The following is an 18450-nucleotide window of genomic DNA, read 5'->3' on the forward strand; positions in this document are numbered from 1 at the left end:
CCAAATTACATCAGTGTGAAAAGATGTTAATTTTATGAAAACCTTCAACAAAGCACTATGGGACAACAAAAAAAATACTACCAAGGCATGTCTGTCCACCTAACTGAAAGTCTCGGGAGAGCACTAAGTGGTTCTGGAGGAGCTGGAAACATCCACAGGACCAATTTGTTGCTGTTGAAAGTAGAGGACACCATTATAGTGCACTTTACATCATCATGAAAGGGCAGCTGATAGACTGAGCTAAAGACAAGGCAATTCCAGTAGGCGAAATCCTACTGGAGGCTGCAAAACACGCTATACATCCAAAGATGCAGTGGAAAAGTTTAGATAAAAGAATAATCATGTTAGAATGTCCCAGTTAAAGTCCAGACATAAATTCAATTAAAAATCTTTAGCAAGATTTGAAAATTGGTGATTATAGACACTCTCTATTCAACCTGACTGAGCATGAACTTTCTTTTCAGAGAAAACTGAACAGAAGTTTTAGTGCTTAGATATGCAGATCCGGTAAAAATACACCAAAAAAGATCTGCAGCTGTGATTGCAACAACGGTGGCTTGTTGCAGTTTTCAATAATAAGATCATAACACCCATCTTTCCTCTTCCTTCCTCTTCTCAATTTTATTTTCCAAAGGGCACAACCAAAATATTTAAATGCCTTATACATTAACCCTTTCACTGAAAGTGAATTTAAATAACCAGATGCAAGCAGAAAAAATATATTTTATGAAAGTCTGTAAGATAAATGGTACATATGACAAGGAAAATATTTTGGATCACAATATGAAAAACAGTAAAACCTAAGCTGTTGTTTTCTTTTCCCAGTGACAATGATTCAAACAAATCTGAAAAACAAAGAAATATCCAGCTAGTTTAAAGCAAAAGGCAAACCAAGAACAACTTGTTTTTCTTAAAGAATGAAAGTAAAACCAACACATTTGTAAATGGCAAAAACAGTTGAGTTTTTTAGTGACAACTGAACAAAGAAAACACATACAGAAACCACACAAAATTTCACAGGAAATACACAAAAGCTGGGAAAGGCATCAACTATTCATAAATTAAGTTGTGCAATTAAGGTACAAGGGTATTTTATTGAAATAAACCATTTTAGTGTCTAATTTGAGTTAAAACAAATAAAATGCATTAATCTCTAATCTGAATGTCTAAATGACAAAGACAGTAATTTGTTATGTAAACAGGTTTCATTGTTTGAAATAAAAAGGATACAAAATTACTATAAGGTGCGATCAAATAATAAACAGTACAAAAGTTCTAAAGAAAATAACTTAAACTTCTCAAAGCCAGGACATGTTCATCTGGGTTCCACAACCTTGCTATGAAGGCACATTTGTGTCTTCAAAAATTTAACATTTCTCCTTTTTGGTTTAGACTGAATATTTGGTAGACTCAAGAGAAAAGTCCTGAAGTAACACTAAATGAAGCTACAGATACAAAAGTGTACAGATGTACATTTGACAATCAATAAAAACTAGGGGTGCACCGATTGCGATTTTCTGGCAGAAAAAGCCTAACCTACCGATTTTGATTTTGGTTCCGATTTTCAACAGTTTCTGAAGTCTGAAATCCCGCTAAATATAACAAAGTCACCGAGTTGGCAACAGTGGGGCAACTATTGTAAACTGCAAACATGACCTCAGAGGTGTGTCTGTCAGTCAAGTCGTTCTCACGGCATAGACAGATAAGATCGGTGGACAAGAGGGGCTGAACATGCTAGCATCGGCCAATCACAGGATGACAGGATGATTTTATTGGCGCAACTGTAATAAATACCAAACCCTATGAACTCTACCACATATAAGCTATTGTTTTTTTTAATAACATTTTCCTAACTGATGAGAAAGTAAGTGTTCCCTTTTATAAAGAGTGCTTAGAAAAAAAGTATTTCAACAACTAATATACAATTGTTTCAACATTATAGAAACAAGAGTATGAAAAGAAGAAAGTTTAAAGCACTTCTGCAAGAACCTGGCAGATATTTGAGGTGTTGAGCATAGACATGAAAGCACCTTGTTCAAAGTCTGAAGGTGAATGAAGGAGTCCCTGTAGGTTCAGCTGGACTTAAAAGGCAAACAGGAAATTTTGAGGCATCTTCATAAAGCTGAAAGATTTCTGCACATTTTAAAAACTCAAGTCAGACAGTCATTCTCCCAAGATGTGTAAGGATCCACCAACAAAATGAAATCAGACAATATTTACATATGTATGCTGAATGTCTATGCAAAACAAGTCAAAGGGCATCAACACGTTGTACTTCGAGACAACTGAACACAACAGATGCTCAACATTATATTACATTGCCATGTTTACCATAAAACTGATGGAATAAACACTTTCTCTTCAGGTTCTGCCAATGTCAGGAACGTTGTAGTTTATTTATGGTATGAAGTACTTTTACCCGGTTGTGGGTGGTGCAACATAATCTGGGTTGTATGCAGGCTGTGCCCGGAAGTCCGCGTGAGAGGATGGAGCGTTTGGCTGTGGGTAGGTGGGAGGATGTAGAGGATACGCTGGCTGTCCGGGGTTGTACGCAGCCTGGCTGTAAGGCATGGGCTGGTTGGGAGGGTAGGCTGGACCGACTGGAAATAGAACGGGAAAAAGCATAAGAATGAATTGGCCAGAAATATCCTTTAACCACATAAGAAGTCTGCAACAGTTCAGTAAACAGGAAATGATCCGTTTCCTTTTACTTAAAAAAAAAAAAAAAACCCTCAAACATAACCTAGTAATTAATCCACCTCCTCTCCGGCTATTCTGGAGTAACAAGATGACACAAAAGCAAGCAGGCTTTTGTAAAATCAGCTTTCTGCTGATTTTGCAAGTTATTGCAACATTTGAGTTATACTGAAGGCATATTTATTGATGCATTTTAAGTACAGGCAGAACTTGACTAAAATTTTTAATCAAGTTAATTGCAGGATCTGTAATTAATTATTCACAATTTATCAAATTTTATTCAAAAACCATATAACCGACAAAGTTAAGCAACATTTAATTCAAATACCCTCTTTGCTACTAAAATATTGACTTTGAAACATATGAGCTCAACAACAAAACTATTTTTTGTTTATACTCTATTAGTTATCCAACCATAAGATTGGTGAAAAGTGCTATTTTATTAATTGAGCCTTCAAGTGTAAACCCCACCCCAAAAGCCATCTTTTTAAAAGCAAGATACATTTGCAAATATACTACAGGACGTAGATTTTTATTTTTGGATAAATGTTCTGTGTTCTGACGAAACTAAAGTGGAAATGTTTGGCCAGAATGATCATTGTTATATTTGGAAGAAAAAGGAAGATGCTTAAAAACCTCAGAACACTGTCACAACTATATGGGGGTGGCAGCATCATGTTGTGTGGGTGTTTTGCTGCAAGAGGGACATGGTAAACTTCATAAAATAGATGGCATAATGAGGAAAGAACATTATGATGACATATTGATTCAACATCTAAAGACATCAGCCAGAAAGGGCATGATGGGCACAGATTAACCTTCCGTATGCGCAAGGACTCTAAGAATACAGCCAAATTAGTTACCTACTGGCTTTTGGACAATGTTTTAGCGTTGACATCAGAAAGAAAAACTCAGTAAATTAAAAAATGTGGGCAGAGCAGAAAAGGTGTACATAAACTAAGACAACCTACAAACCTGACTTAGTTACATCAGTTCTTTCAGAGATAACAGGCAAAATCTACAACAAGCTATTTTTAAAAACTTTTGTAAGTAAAACCTAAACAGTTTAGAAGAAATTCTACACAATTAAGGAAATGTGTATAAATTTCAGAATTCAAAAATGTCGTACAAATAGATTTGGCAGTCCTAAATGACAACCAATTAGTGAAAAACAGGTAATGTGTCTTTTTATACAGAGTATGCAAACTAGTTTCACAATAATGAGATCAAATAAAAAATTTTTATTCCTTTATGCATTTTGAACAAAACTTGAAAATATTTTAATCTGCTATATGTGGTTACAAATAAGTGTGTTATTTTTATCTTTATTTTTAATATGTGTTTTTCACTCTATTGCAAAATAAATGTTTGCATTTAGTTTCCAGTCCCTAAAACAGACGCTTAGTCACTGTCATGCTAGCTTTACTGCTGACCAGACAATACATTAATGAAATATTTATCATCTGGATCACTGCTTACACTCGAAGAAAGTTGTTCAGAGGAAATTTTAACCTGACAGCAGAATAATTGAGAAATCTTGTATGGCTATAAAGCGACATAAATACTACATTGAGAAAAAAGACTGGCTAAATACTCTTATGTAATTTTAGATATGCGATAACATTAGCATGACAGTTGTAGATTTAAAAAAAAAAAATAATGTAGACTGGATATATTTATTTAAAACAACCACAAACATGTGGCCAGCTTCCAGGCTTTTCTTATTCATCTGGACTCAAATAACAATTCACACTCACTGGCTTCCTGATAAGGTGGTGGTGGTCCTGGGGTGAATGCCTGTCCTTTATAAGGCGGCGTAGGCATGGGGTGTGTTCCATAGCCAGGCTGAACTGGCATGGGCTGGTAGGGTGGATACTGGGCCACCTGGTAGGTCTGAGGCTGTCCAGGCACTGACATTGGCTGCTGGGGGTACTGCTGAGGAGCAGAGGTCACCACTGTGGTATGGGTGGTAGTAGCTACCACAGCTGTAAGAAAATCACAAGCAAGGATGATGAATGTCTGAAAAAAGTAAATGCACGATTCTCATAACAGGATTCAGTAGGGAAGAATCTAAGGAACACAATCTAAGGAACTGCTTAGTTGAAAAAGTCAACTGATTTCACTAAATGTGATAAATCAAAAGGTGTTCCTAACATGAAAAAGTTACAATAGATTATAACACATAACTATACCCATCAATTGAAACCACAAGATGTTAAATAAATGTTAATTTATAGAACCATGAATTTATTTGAATCTCTTATCTCGTTCACATCTGAGAATAAGCAAACTTTTATTATTTTTATTTTATTATTTCGGCATAAGGAGTGTTTTTGTAATCATTAATGCTGATAAAGATTTTTTTTAGAAAGACTGAAACAGTTAAAGATCAGAGAGTAGTCGATTATGCTTTATAAGTGAGCATAAAACATGAATATATGACAACTATCAAAAGAACAAACGTTTAGGTCTTCTACTGAATACAAGTTATTTTTCAAAAATAAAAAAAATGACAAATCAACATCTATAATGGAAAGAAACCTCACACTATTTCTGCTTGAAGACCACAAAATAGACATTTTCTTCATTACACCGAGGTTCAATGAAGAAAATGTCTATATTTATCCTTTAAAGAAAGGGTGGGCATCTTCACAACCGCTTCCTGAAAGTGACGTCAACAGTTCTTGAGATTTCCCCTCAATGGTTGTCATGGAAACAATGACTCAGACTGAACATTCCTGTATCTGATCCCAGAATGCAAGGCCAGAAAGCCACATCGTCTGGCTTACTTGTGCTTTATGCTTAAAAAAAAACGCTAGTAGCTGTTTTTTTCTTTTTCAGTAGCAGCTTTTTATATTTTCTGTATTGCATTTTTTTGTCTTGTGGTTCTCTATCCTTCTCTACAATGTCTGAACATACTATTTGTTTTTCTACTTAATCTGCTGGAAGTAAATATAGTTCAGGAGCTTTTTGAGTAAAAATATTATCAGTCTTGTCTAAAATTAAAAACAAACACCTCTGCAACAGTACCAAAGTCCAATTAGGTCAGAGCCAAACAACAACTGCGGTTAAACCGTAACATCAAATGTTTAGCAGCAGATTTACATGCCTGGGATCAGCCTTGTGGAGCATTTAGCGAAAGAAACCACATGGCACACTAGCACAGAAAATTATGTACTAGTGCATCATACTAATTATTTACTTTAATTCAGAAAAAACCTACAAGTGTACAGCCATTGTATTATTAAAATAATGACCTCATCGCTCATTTTTCATCAGAAATATTCCTTGTTTTCAGTAAATCTTATAAAAGGACTAAACAAGGACATTTTCAACCCTTACTGTGCCTGTAGCACTCAACTTTCTGCTAAAGATATCAATCTTTTACAAAAAAATATTTTAAAAGCAGACCGATGTTAGTAACAGTAGCTACAGTGCAACAATCATTTTAGGTCAACAGCTTACTAGCAATTAGTCAGCGCTTTTAATACTAGAGTCTCTACACATTTCATTTCAAAATATGAGTAAGTAAACAAGCATTCACCTTAAACAGACATTGCTTCATTCCGCAATTCAGCAAACAACACAATACTGGAACTGGCTTCTGCTTAGAGATAATGTTTTCTGGCTGCTCTAGTTCAAATTATGTAACCTATTCACTTGTCATTTATGGACTGGATTATTCCAGAATAGACACAGTTTCTGTAAAACAGTTTGTGAACTTCTGCCTCTATTTTGTTTGTAGAAATTCAAAACCACAGCAGTTTTAGTTTGGCATTTTGTCAAGACCCAGAAAAAGTCATGGAGTAATGTGGCAGTTCAAAGATAAAGCACATCATCTAAATTTAAATCAGTTTACATAACTCTGAAATTATTTACTGTTAGACTTGAGTCCTTTAAAAAAAAAACTGAAGATAAAAAAAAAAATCAAAAAAATCTGGAAGATCAAATATTTTTCTGTACTCCATTTTTATTTTTCCATATTCATCCAGACTGAAATACTATCCTGTAAAAAAATATTGGCTCCATTTCAGATCTCTTCTGTCGCACTTAAATTTTCCAGAGTTACAAAAAACTGAATGTCACGAAAAGACAAAAAGCTGTTCTCAACAGACTACTTCTATTATAAGATGTAAAAAGCTATTCAAAAACTATTTTCTGGAAAGCTAAGTTCAATTTCTCTGTTGAACTTAGAGAAGAAACACTTCTCTGCCAGGCTTTAAACTATGAAGAAATAATTCAAATATAACCTACCAAATATGAAGATATCACAAATTCATACATCTGAGGAAACCCAATCACCAAAGCCTTTTCTAGGTTTCTGTGACTCCAGCAAACCACAGTTACATCATAAACAAAGGAAACATGGAACGGTGGTGATCTTTCCCTGAAGCGGTCTGCCAAACAAAATTCCTCCTGCCGCAGCTAAGGTCCGCATTCCAGATTATTGATGATTCTGAAAACTTTTGGAAAAACATTTTGTGCAAATCTAAGACAAAAGGAATAATCTTTTAGAAGGTATATATTATTTTTCCATCTGGAGTAAAAGTAACAGCATATTAGAAAAGAAGCATCACACTGAGAGCCTAACATGGCGGTGGTAGCTCCTCTGGGACTGCTTTGCTGTTTCAGGAACTGGACAACTTTTCACTATTGATCCATGAATTTTGCTCTCTACCAGAAAATCTTGAATCCTGAATCCTGGATGTAATGTTGTGACTTTCTGCTCAAGCACATTTTGGTTCTGCAGCAGAACAATTGTCCAAGGCCAGTTTGATTACTTAATTAATCAAACTATCTACTACTAGCCAGCTATCGCCAACACTTGAGGACAATTGTTGCTGCCAAGACTGGGAGAATCAGCTAGATTAAGAGGGAAATTTCTTTTTCAAACAAGGCCAGGTAGATTAGATAGCTTATTATCTCATCAATACAAGAAATTATTATTTGAAAATTGCTTCTTGCATTTAAGTAGCTCATATTTGTAAATCCAAAACTGTTTTATGATCTTAAACAAATGTGACAAAAGCAAAAACTATAAAATTTGATGAGATGAAAACACTCTGAGATACTGTGCATGTTTCCCAAAAGGCAGCAGCTACTAAACCAAATTTACTAAACCAAACTTACTAAAGCAAATTTCCAAGAAAACAAGCAATACTATCAAGTTTGGCTCAGACCACAAGCAGTAATTATCTTTGACGACTGAATGTGTCATAATCCCAAAGGATGATGACTAAAAAGAACTTTACTTATCAGGCTTCATGAGCCTCTGCTCAGCTTGCCCTCAATGTCACGTCTGTGTTATTTCTGTAATGGAAGTCAGGTGGTGGGTGGGCCAACCGTCCTGAAATGAGTCCCCTGATGTTCCGTCTTACACTCCAATGCACTGAAAACCACGAGTGCAAGTTTTATTCTGACTATGTTCAAGCCACACCACTACATGCACTGACAGGCTCGCAAACAGCCGGCAGCTCTAGTGAGTTTCTTGTTGGTTGTGTGCAGGAAGCCTACATGTGTGCAGCAGCACGATGCAGACTCTGCAGCAAATGCCTGCAAAATGTCAATGTATTATCCTCCATTTAGTTTTTGTTCCAATGATTAGCTAGTTGGATATGTTAATGTGCCAGGTAATATAAATTTTTATTACTATTATTATTAACAAACAGCAACAGCTTAAAGATCCCAGCTACTTCTGAAAGTAAAAAGAAAAGAAAGTAATGTATGTATACTATCCAAACTTAGCAAAAACAATTTTTTATTACATTTTTACACTGACAAGATAACGATTATTATAATCACTGAATATTTGTTTAAGTTTAAAGTATAGCAGGAGGTCCAGCAAAGATTTCATCAATTGTGCTTTTGAGAATGATTGTTAATAATTTACAGATGCAAATAGTAAATTGATAATGAATATCTTAGAAATAATAATAAAATGCATTGATCTATAGTGCGTGTTTGTAACCAATTAGGTCGCAAATGTGATCTTATTTTTGAGAAGGTCACATTTGAAGAAGAATTCAGATTTTCTGCTCCAAATCAATTTTTTTGTTCCAATCTGAAATAAAAGTCAAGTGTACCCAATAAAAAAGGGTTGGCGCACCAGTTGAAAAAGTTAAGTTAGTGTAGAGTCCTGAATGGAGAATGGCATTTAAGGCTTAAATAGTTATAGGGTGGAAGTCAAATCAATTATATCTACCTTTTTTGTTTGTGTTTTCATTCAGAAAGCCAATCCTAAAACTGAATAAACTTAATACAAGTCATAAATAAATCAGGTGTTTCCTGAGAACTACTTACGCTGCGGCCTGCGGCACATCTTGTAAATACAGCAGCAGGGACAGATGCAGCAGCAGACGAGGATAAGAAGGAAAAGGACGGAGCCCACAATACCAGAAATCATGTACACATGTGAGGCATCCCTGAAATTTTCATGGAATTTCTCCGCACTAAAAAAAATAAAAAGATGACAGAAAAACAGACATCAATGATTATGTAATCTCTCAGCAGAAATCTGATTCTTTCTCTCTGTCTTTTAGTACTGTTGCATCATTCTCATATACGATATCACTATTGTTAGGTAAAACTCCACAGCGAGAAACTGTTTAGGTGGCTTGTGGTGCTTGCAGGTGTGCAGATTTGAAGCGAACCAAACCAAAAGAAGGTGTGAAATTTTCTAGGGCCGAGTCCCCAAGACCGCCTGGTTTAAACACATATCTGCAACCACCAATAAACTGAAGCAGAACTATAAAGAAGAGCTGCCCCAAAGTCCTCAAAAACAGTGTGAGAGAACAATTTATTCAGAAATCTACAATATCAAGTCATTTTGTTCTGAAAGTGGTTCTTAAGGCTCCTGCATCATGTTTGTTTTGTACACTTACAATCAGACTTTGGTTGTCAAAATTGACAATATTTTGATATAATTTATTCTTTAAAAAAATTCAGATATTTTTTTTTTTGCATGAAAATTTATACAAACGTACCTATCCAGATTTCCCCAACTTGCTGCATTTGCTCCAGCAGTAGCATTTGCTGCAACAGCAGAGACACTAAGCCACTTCCCTCTCACAAGAATAATAAGATGCAGTAGGTTTTAAACAAACAGGAAAATTCAGAAAAAAAATAAATAAACGAGAGCAATCCTCTTTCACTGCCATAGCAAACACAAAACCATTGTTTGACGTTACTTTCTATATGAAGCAGACGGAAAAAAAAATAAAATGCCAAAAGCCTTCATGGACACTTCAGTCCATTTATACAACCTGCAGCTTTCTGCATCTAGATGTGCTTCCCAGGTACAAAACTCCGAACAGTTAAATTCTGTTTTACTGCAGTGCCAATTAAGGCAATCAGGGCAGAAAAAAGTTGTAAACAAAAGTTACCGACCCTAATACTATAGTTGATCACTAAAGATAATACCTTGCAAAATTACCAGAAAGACAGATCTTGTACACGACTGATGTTGAATACATCAGCCCTGCAAGGAACAGATCCATGCTTTTTTTTTTATTGTACAATGATCCTTCAATTGTCCCTCATCAGTAAAACATATTTGTATCAACAGCAAATTGACAGCCAAAAAGAAGCACATATGGTACACTAAAGATAAGCAGTTATAATCAAATAAAATAACTACAGGACTTAATCAAAGGTGAGCCCATCTTTAAAGGATAATAACATTTACACTATTTATTTACATGTCTTCTAGTCTGTTTCCTGTTTTGCCAAACAGGGAAGTGACTATTTTAAGTGAGATATTTTCTGTACCCTACGTACTGGCTTTAACCCTAATAAGAGAAGTTAAAATATTGCCAATGTTGTAATTTTTTTTCTCAACCAGAAAGAATCCTTGTGCCTTCAATGTTGCTGTGGTATCAAAAAAATTGAATCATGTATGGAGCTGCTTCTCTTAGTGCCTGGTCTTGAGTTTGAAATTTCAGTAATCAAGACAACTCTGGGTTAGATTTCAATAAAATCAGAAAGTAGTAAACGCCAGCTTATTAGTGGAATCACAATGCTAAAATTTCAGATTCAAAGCTGAAAAATATTATTGAAAGGCAAAAGATTCCTTCTAAAAAAGATGAGTAAATATATTCACTACCAGAACGACAAGATTTCAGTTTCAATTGGTGGAAATTGGGCTAAATGTTGATTATATGAAAGTTTTGGTTATTTTTGGCAAAACGACTGAAATAAAAAAGGTTGTATTTTTTTCTCTCAAAATCGAAACCAATCTGATAATACTGCTAATGACATATTATTAAGAATAATATTATTCTTAATAATATTAGTTAAAAATAAGCATTAGTTGGTTGTTTAAATTGTTGTTGACATTTTTTGACTCCCACACATACTCATTTATATTGATCTGAAAAATCATCTGTGCTTATTTGTAAATAAGAAATATACCAAATAAAAAAATAGGAAATATCAAATATATTTAGAATGTATTAGAAATACATTTTAAAAAATAAATTTTTTAAATGTAATTAAAAAATGAATGTCCTACATTTTGTATACTATTTTCAAGATTAAGATTCTCAATTATAAAAATCAAAAGGTTACATCTAATGCAAAATTACAACTACTGGACCAACTCGCTCCCCATTTATATACATTGTGAATTGATATATGAAGATACAAAGAGAAATTAAATCACCTACCATCTTTCTTGAGCGTCTTCACTGAGTCTTCGACTAAAATCGGAACAGCAATCTCTGCTTGTACAGGAACCACAGCAAAATCCTCTCTTGCACTCTTTATAGTTATGGTAGTTATTGTATGAATCCCTATATGGTAAACAGTCAAAATCCAATGCTGTAGGAGAAAACACCAAGAGAAATGTATTAGAATTCATGGGGAAATATACTGGATGCAATGAAGTAAGTAAATATTTGATGGTTTTTAAACTATTCATTATACAAAAAAGGGCAGACGATCATACTTATAGGCATCTACATGAATGACTAAATGGTTAAATTTCATGGCATTGAAACAATGATTAACGATTGAGTTAATGTTTTTTACATGTGGCCTGGAACAGTTTGTAGCTTTGATATTCACATAAAAATCATTTTTTTATTTTTCTTGATTTAAACCCCCAAGTTTACTAATTGCTTACATGTTGACATTGAATAAAATAATCTTGATTTAACAAAATTAGCAAACTGCAGATCATGGAGTGCAGCATTCAGCTACCATCAGCACCATCTTACACCGGTTAAAAGAGTCACAACACAACGTCCTGTTGGAGCAGATTTGCAGGCCAAAGAGATGACAATGATAATCCTCTAAATGGAGTCAATTTAACTTGATTTGCTTAGAGGGTGCAGTTTTCAGTCATGCTTTACATGGTTGTGGTAAACAAATATATTTTTAAAGAGTACCCGAAGGGACACTGAAATTATTTTATCTGCCATAGGACAAAAGAAATACCATAATTGATTTAAATACCTATTGCTGACAGACAAAGAAAAGCACATATGGCACACTAAAAAAGACACAACTATTTTACTTGCAAAGAAACAACTTCTCAAAGAAATTTTAAAAACCAGCATGAATTTACAAACACCAATAAGGCTTCCCTTGAATGTGCAATTATTTAAAATGTCTACATCGGGTCACCATATTCTTTAAGTCTTATTCATTTATATCGGATTTTTTTAAATTCTTTATTAGAATTATCCATTTAACCATCTTCTTGAACATTTTCTTTATATTATTATAATATAGTTTAATTTGGTTAAACATATCCTGTTAATCAGCTTAGGAAAGAAAAAAATGAATCCTGAAATCAACTCAGTCAACATGATGAATTGCACTAGTAAAGTGTTTGAACTTAGAGTTAGCACCAAATTGACACTATGTAGAAAACTAAATTAAAGTGAGCTGACTTGAAAAACAAATTTATACAACCCTGACATTGATTGACCTTACATACATGTTGAAACAACATGAAACCTGCCTAAATAACAGATCCGGTATATTCCGCCTTTTAAAGAAAAGAAATATTTTAATACAGTTACTGAGGAGATACTCAGCTGTTCTCTTGTATATAACCCTCGAGTAAAATGAATAGGAGATTGTGACATCACAAAAAGGGGAACTTCAGGTGCCTCAGATAAGTGAGGTTATTGAGAAAGTTGGGGTTTCCAGGCTGTTGTCGACTGAAGACAGGGTAGGAGTGTGTGGGGGCGTGTGTGCGCGTGTGTGTGCATTAAGAGAAAACATTCCTATCATGTTGTAAAATTAAGCAGCATTTTCTTAAAATTGCAGTACATAACTTTTATGAAAAATATTTTTATTTTACATATTTGTTGAAACTGCCACCATGTTGTCACAGTATGGTACAAGGCAGATAATCTGAGAAAAAGAAAAAAACTCATCTGCCTTCTCCCAGTGCTAACTAGAAACAACCAGCCAGAACCAGTAGTTTAACAGTCAGTGCTGTCAATCACACTTGTTTACATGCCGCTCCTCCACAGCTCTGACACATGAGGAAATAAATAAACCAGAATAAGTAACTTTAAACATTTAGCTAACTTCATCAAGTCTATGCCAGGCAAAATGAATAGATCTCAAACTGCAGTCCTCGAGGGGCAGAGTCCTGCAACTTTTAGATGTGTCCTTCGTCCTACACACTTGAACTAAACACTGAAAATGTCTCACTAGCATGTAGTCAAGCCCTACAGAGCTCTGCTAAAGAGCTAATATTGGAGCCAGGTGTGATGAAGCAGAGAGACATCTAAAAGTTGCATCACATTGGCCCTTGAGGACTAGAGTTGGAGATCACTGGTCTGGACCAAGCAAAATGAAAAACAAAAAAACAAGGAAGTATGATCATGTTTATGGGCGATAGCTCTCCCACACGTGAAAACTTCTGCATTATAGGACACTGTGAAAACTCAGAAAAATGTGCTCTGGTCAAATCAAACCAAAGGATAACTTTTAGGCACTAATGCAAACAAAATGTGTGCAGTGACAGAAAACCAAGACTGCACACAATCCTGAACACACCATATCTATATTGTAGACTCATGTTGTAAGGATGCTTTACTTCTGTAGGGAAGGGAAACTGGTCAGAGTTCATAGGAAGATAAAACTGTCTAAATATTGATCACGCCTGGAAGATAACCTTTCAAAGGCTGCCAAAAGCCTTTGGCTTAGGGATGAAGTTTACCTTCCAATAAGAAAATTGATGTTCAGTCACTTTCCATCTAGGCTGACTTTGATCTATTTTTCAATTAGAGTGAAGAGAATAATGATGAACAACTTGCTCTAACTCAGGGGAGCTTTATACAAATGGTTACCACACCTTTGAGATTTGAATTTACAAAGCATGTTTAAAAATCAAGAAAACATATCTTCCCTTTACAATTCAGCATTACTTTGTATTGGTCTGTAACATAAAATGCCAAGTTAAATACACTGAGGTTTGTGGCTGCAGTGTGACAAAAAAGTGGAAAAGTTAAACATGAATGAGTACTTTAGAAATGCCCTGTAAAGATATGCAAAACTTTGTGGGAGTTTTCAGCAAGTTCTATTTTGTTCTTAGACTTACATACTGCTAAAAATAACTACATTTTATGTTTTCCTTACCATATAGGGTTAAACTCTAATTGCTGTTTACCAGGCTTACTTTCAGACAAACTAAAAGTAAGCATGGGATTGCTGCTTTTGATCTTGGAACTATTTTTGTATTGTTAGTTCCGTGAGACTTCCAATGAATAACATAATATTTAAAAGTATTGCTGCAGGCGGTAATTGTATACTCTTTAGCAATATAACCACACTACGTAATGTAAGTGGTGCATTGAAATAGCCTACTTGATAATGGCTAGGCTTTATATCAGCATTTGTTGGGCTCAGAGAGTCGAAACCAAAACCACACATACGCATTCATACGTACACAATGATTAATTGGTTTAATTCAACTCAAATAGACAAACAGATAATTAAATAAATGTGTGGCTGTTCAAGCTAGAAGATTACATATTTTGAAGAGCAGATGTGGTTTCCAAGTGGAAATAGTGCTTTGAATTTTCTTCACTACAACCAGAAATGAAAGCTTGGTTCAGTATGTTGATTGTTTGTTTCTTTGATTGATTTTCTTTCAGATGTAAATAAGAACAGTCAATAAGAAAAGTTACTTTCACTAACCTATTTTAACATAGCAACTATAATTTAGAACAATAAATATGCATCATTTACATACAACTCAGTTTTCATTAAAAGAAATAAAAATACGCAACACTTACATTTTCTCTAATTCTATAATAAACTCGTCAACATTAACTTGAAGTATATTCTGGCCTTAGACAGACGGGAAGTGACATACATCCTGTTGCCAGGGGATTGGATCCAATCACAAATAGGGAAAGCGGCCCCTACCTTTCCAGTAAAAGTAAAATGCTCTGGTTAATGTTTTCCCCAATTTTTTAAAAAGAAAGCTAAATAAATAACATAAGTACATAAAATACATATACGACCACTTTGTAGCTAAATTAGTTTGCTTAAAAGTTCGACAAGTTAGTTTTGTCGTAGGCTTTTCCCAACTGCCAACCCGATATTAAAGTGATTATATTGGTTAGTATTCCTTTAGATTGCTGAAACAAATAGTTTAAAGAAAAAACGTTTTAGTGTTGACAAAATTCCATAATAAATAACCATTTTTCAGAGACTGTCAGCCTCTAATTAAGGGACTGTAGGTTTGCTTCGTCCCGACGTGTGCCGTGCGAGACCCCGCCTGAAGCTAACCTCTGCGGCTAACCAGCTGTCAGAAAGCGGCGACGGTTTATCAATTTAATCAGCCACACTCACCAAAGACAGAGACTGGACATGGAGGCACAGATGACCAACACGACTACACCGGACACGCCTGGCACCATGGCTGCTTTTATTATCCCAGAACCCGTCCTGAAACCGACAAATCTCCTCCACCTCGCCGACTGAAGGAGGAAGTCTACCGTCCTGAACCCACTGCTGCGAGTAGCCAAGGAGCTCCGCCCGCCTCCAGCGTTCACACAGGGTGGAGCATGAAGTAGCTCATGAGAGGAAGAGGGTCCTCTTATTTACGAAAATGTATAAATTATTTTTGCCTCCATTTTTCAGAGACATACTGAAAAGACAAGATAAAGCAACGTCAACACAGTCTGCGACTCTGAGGAAAGCATGAAGCTTTCCGAAACAAACCAAAATACGTAATATAGATACTTTTTTTCTTCTTTTTTAGAAAAAGTATATCTGAAATAGCTGGAGTAATATTTTAAATATTTATTTCTTTAACAAAAAATATGTAAATTTGTAAAGTGTAGATAAAATACTGTGATAACATGCAACAATTTGAAATCACATACAGCAGGGTAAACTCATTTTCAATTTGGCCCATATCAAGATTATGAATGTGGCTAAATTTATTGGTAAAACTACCGACTAAACTGTTAAAATAGTAATAAGCACCTGTCTATTCAATGAGTACTTCTTAAAATTGATTAATGTTGAACATATTTCATATTGATTTAATTTGGCAGTAGAGAAAAACAGCTTTGATAAAATATTTATCAATATTACAATATTATCAATATCACTAGCACATAGCTACTTGTCTTGGAGATATTATGTATTTAAAGACCTAGGGCTGGTCAAATTTGGTCCTTGAGTTTGATACATGCAGCGTATGATGTAAAACACATATTTACATGCAAAGTATAAAACAGCAGTTTTTGTTTCTCACCAGTTGACACCAAATTAGGCTAAACTGGTTTCTTCTTAAGTCCCCTCCATTCAAGTAAGTAAAAGGTCAGTTGTGTTCACTGGACTGGTATTTTACTTTGTATATGTAGTTTTCCACTCATTGCTTAGTTTCAAGGCAGGAGAGAGGATATTCCACAGAAACATGTAAACATACACATGTTCTGGGTGAAGCAATCAGTTGTTGGCTGGCACTGCTAAAAATAGATTAACAAAAAAAGTTTTTCCATTTTGGTTTGCCTTCAGTTTAATTAATAATGACAGTGTACAATCTGTTTGGGTTTGTGTATTTGAATAATTTTAGAGACCAAATATGTTTTATTGTAGGTTGATATCCTAATCCCTACAATAAAGGACAATTCTTTTTTTTTTGTTGTTCTTGACTGTAGATGAAAGATTATAGTTATTTTCTGCCATCTATTTTTATCAACTATTACACGGACAGGAAAAAAAGTAGTGACAAAAAGCGTCATTCAGTTATGGCTGTCATGTGATATGTCATGCTAGATATACTCCTTAATCATCTGACCACTTGGTCAGGGAAAAAGAAGCACTAAAAAAAATCTAACAATTTAAAACAAGAATAACATCTTATATATATCTAAAATCATGGTTTTAGAATAAAACTTGCCCTTAGGTGTTCACAACTACTTAATATTTTGGATTTTTTCTTTCTTGTCTTGAGTTAATTTACTGTTGTTCAAACTGATTTTTGAACAAAAACAAAAGTTTTTGTATTGTACCAATACCAAGTTTTTGTATTGTACCAAACATTTGTATTGCACCGATACAAATGTTTTAACCAGTCAAAAAGAAACAAAATTAAATGAATTCCGTTGTAAATGTTTCTGTATTCATGTACTTATTTAATTGAATCAAACTGAGCTGCTCTTAAAATGTTTGATTAAAAAAGTGATTCCCCACAGGCACGGGGCTATGGGATTCATGTTATCTTAAATAATTACTTTCTTGCTTAGCTGTATATGGAAGTGGTCAGAGTCACATGAGGCCAGAAATGTAAACAAAGCATCAAGACTGAAAAGTTCCCTTTAAGGATAGAAAAGCCTCTGAGGCAATACTGGAAATGCAGTCATCTGGTTCTAACTTCACATTATATTTATTCAGTTTTTATTGTGTGGTCACAAACATAAAAACTCTTGATAAGTTGCTAAAAAGAATGAGAAGTTGTAGCTATAGACAAAACATAAAATAGAATGAACAAACGTTAACTCTAGCATTCCAATAATCTAGTAAACTAAAAACGTTTAATTGTTCAATAATCATTTGCACTTGTAGATTATTTACAACTTTTAGTCTTTAAATTATTGTATTTTCTCAACTGGATAAAATACAATAATTATATAGCTTTAATTTAGTAGCCTGGTATGAACAGCAGGGGGCAGCAGAACACTGGAGGTGCAAAAGATTGAACAACAACAGAAGGCACAAATGCTTTCTACATTTAAAATAGTTCACCTCAATATAAAATAAAAACTTCTTTAACTATTTATTTTATATCCTATGTATGTTTCAATGAGCAATATTTGTAAATGCTAGTATAAAAGAAAAGTTGAATCTTGTAGAAAATGTACACCTTTTCCTTTTCATTTTGTTTTTGTTTTGTAGATAGCAAATACCTTTCCATCTTTCTAGTTATTATATATTTATCCTTCTTTCTTTTTTGCTTTTAAAATTGATTTGTGCATGTGTCATAGTCGTATCATATTTTGTAATTTACTTCCTACTGAGCATAAAGTTCATTAGGAAGTACTAAACCTCCACTTATTAAAAATAGGGGAACCTTAAATAATGGTAATGTGAATTTGTTTACATGTAAAGTTAATTTTTAACCTTCTGAACTTCAGTCTGAGTTAAGTTGTTTTTTCCTTTTTTGGTTTTAGTGTTTTGCAAATCTGTTTTATAGAACAGAACAAGGATTTCTAGTAATTATTTCTTGTCAACCTCTGAGAAATAATTATAATACTGGTCTGTAGTATAGAATAG

The 18450-nt window shown here is 34.4% G+C and overlaps 1 protein-coding gene and 1 long non-coding RNA gene across 2 annotated transcripts; one reads left to right on the forward strand and one right to left on the reverse strand.

Moving 5' to 3' along the window:
• Positions 1-595: 595 nt before the first annotated feature.
• On the reverse strand, positions 596-15584 carry LOC116711248 (protein shisa-5-like). The gene is made up of 5 exons (XM_032550658.1): positions 15524-15584; positions 11361-11514; positions 8998-9146; positions 4455-4682; positions 596-2600 (listed from the first exon to the last, which is right to left on the reverse strand). Exons 1-5 carry the CDS (start codon positions 15582-15584, stop codon positions 2416-2418), a joined length of 777 nt encoding a protein of 258 aa, XP_032406549.1. The 3' UTR covers positions 596-2415.
• On the forward strand, positions 12312-13547 carry LOC116711249 (uncharacterized). The gene is made up of 2 exons (XR_004337196.1): positions 12312-12540; positions 13389-13547. It is a non-coding gene; the product is annotated as an uncharacterized LOC116711249 (long non-coding RNA).
• Positions 15585-18450: the final 2866 nt, after the last annotated feature.

Source organism: Xiphophorus hellerii, chromosome 20 (assembly GCF_003331165.1).
Source record: "Xiphophorus hellerii strain 12219 chromosome 20, Xiphophorus_hellerii-4.1, whole genome shotgun sequence".
NCBI classification, from domain to species: domain Eukaryota; kingdom Metazoa; phylum Chordata; class Actinopteri; order Cyprinodontiformes; family Poeciliidae; genus Xiphophorus; species Xiphophorus hellerii.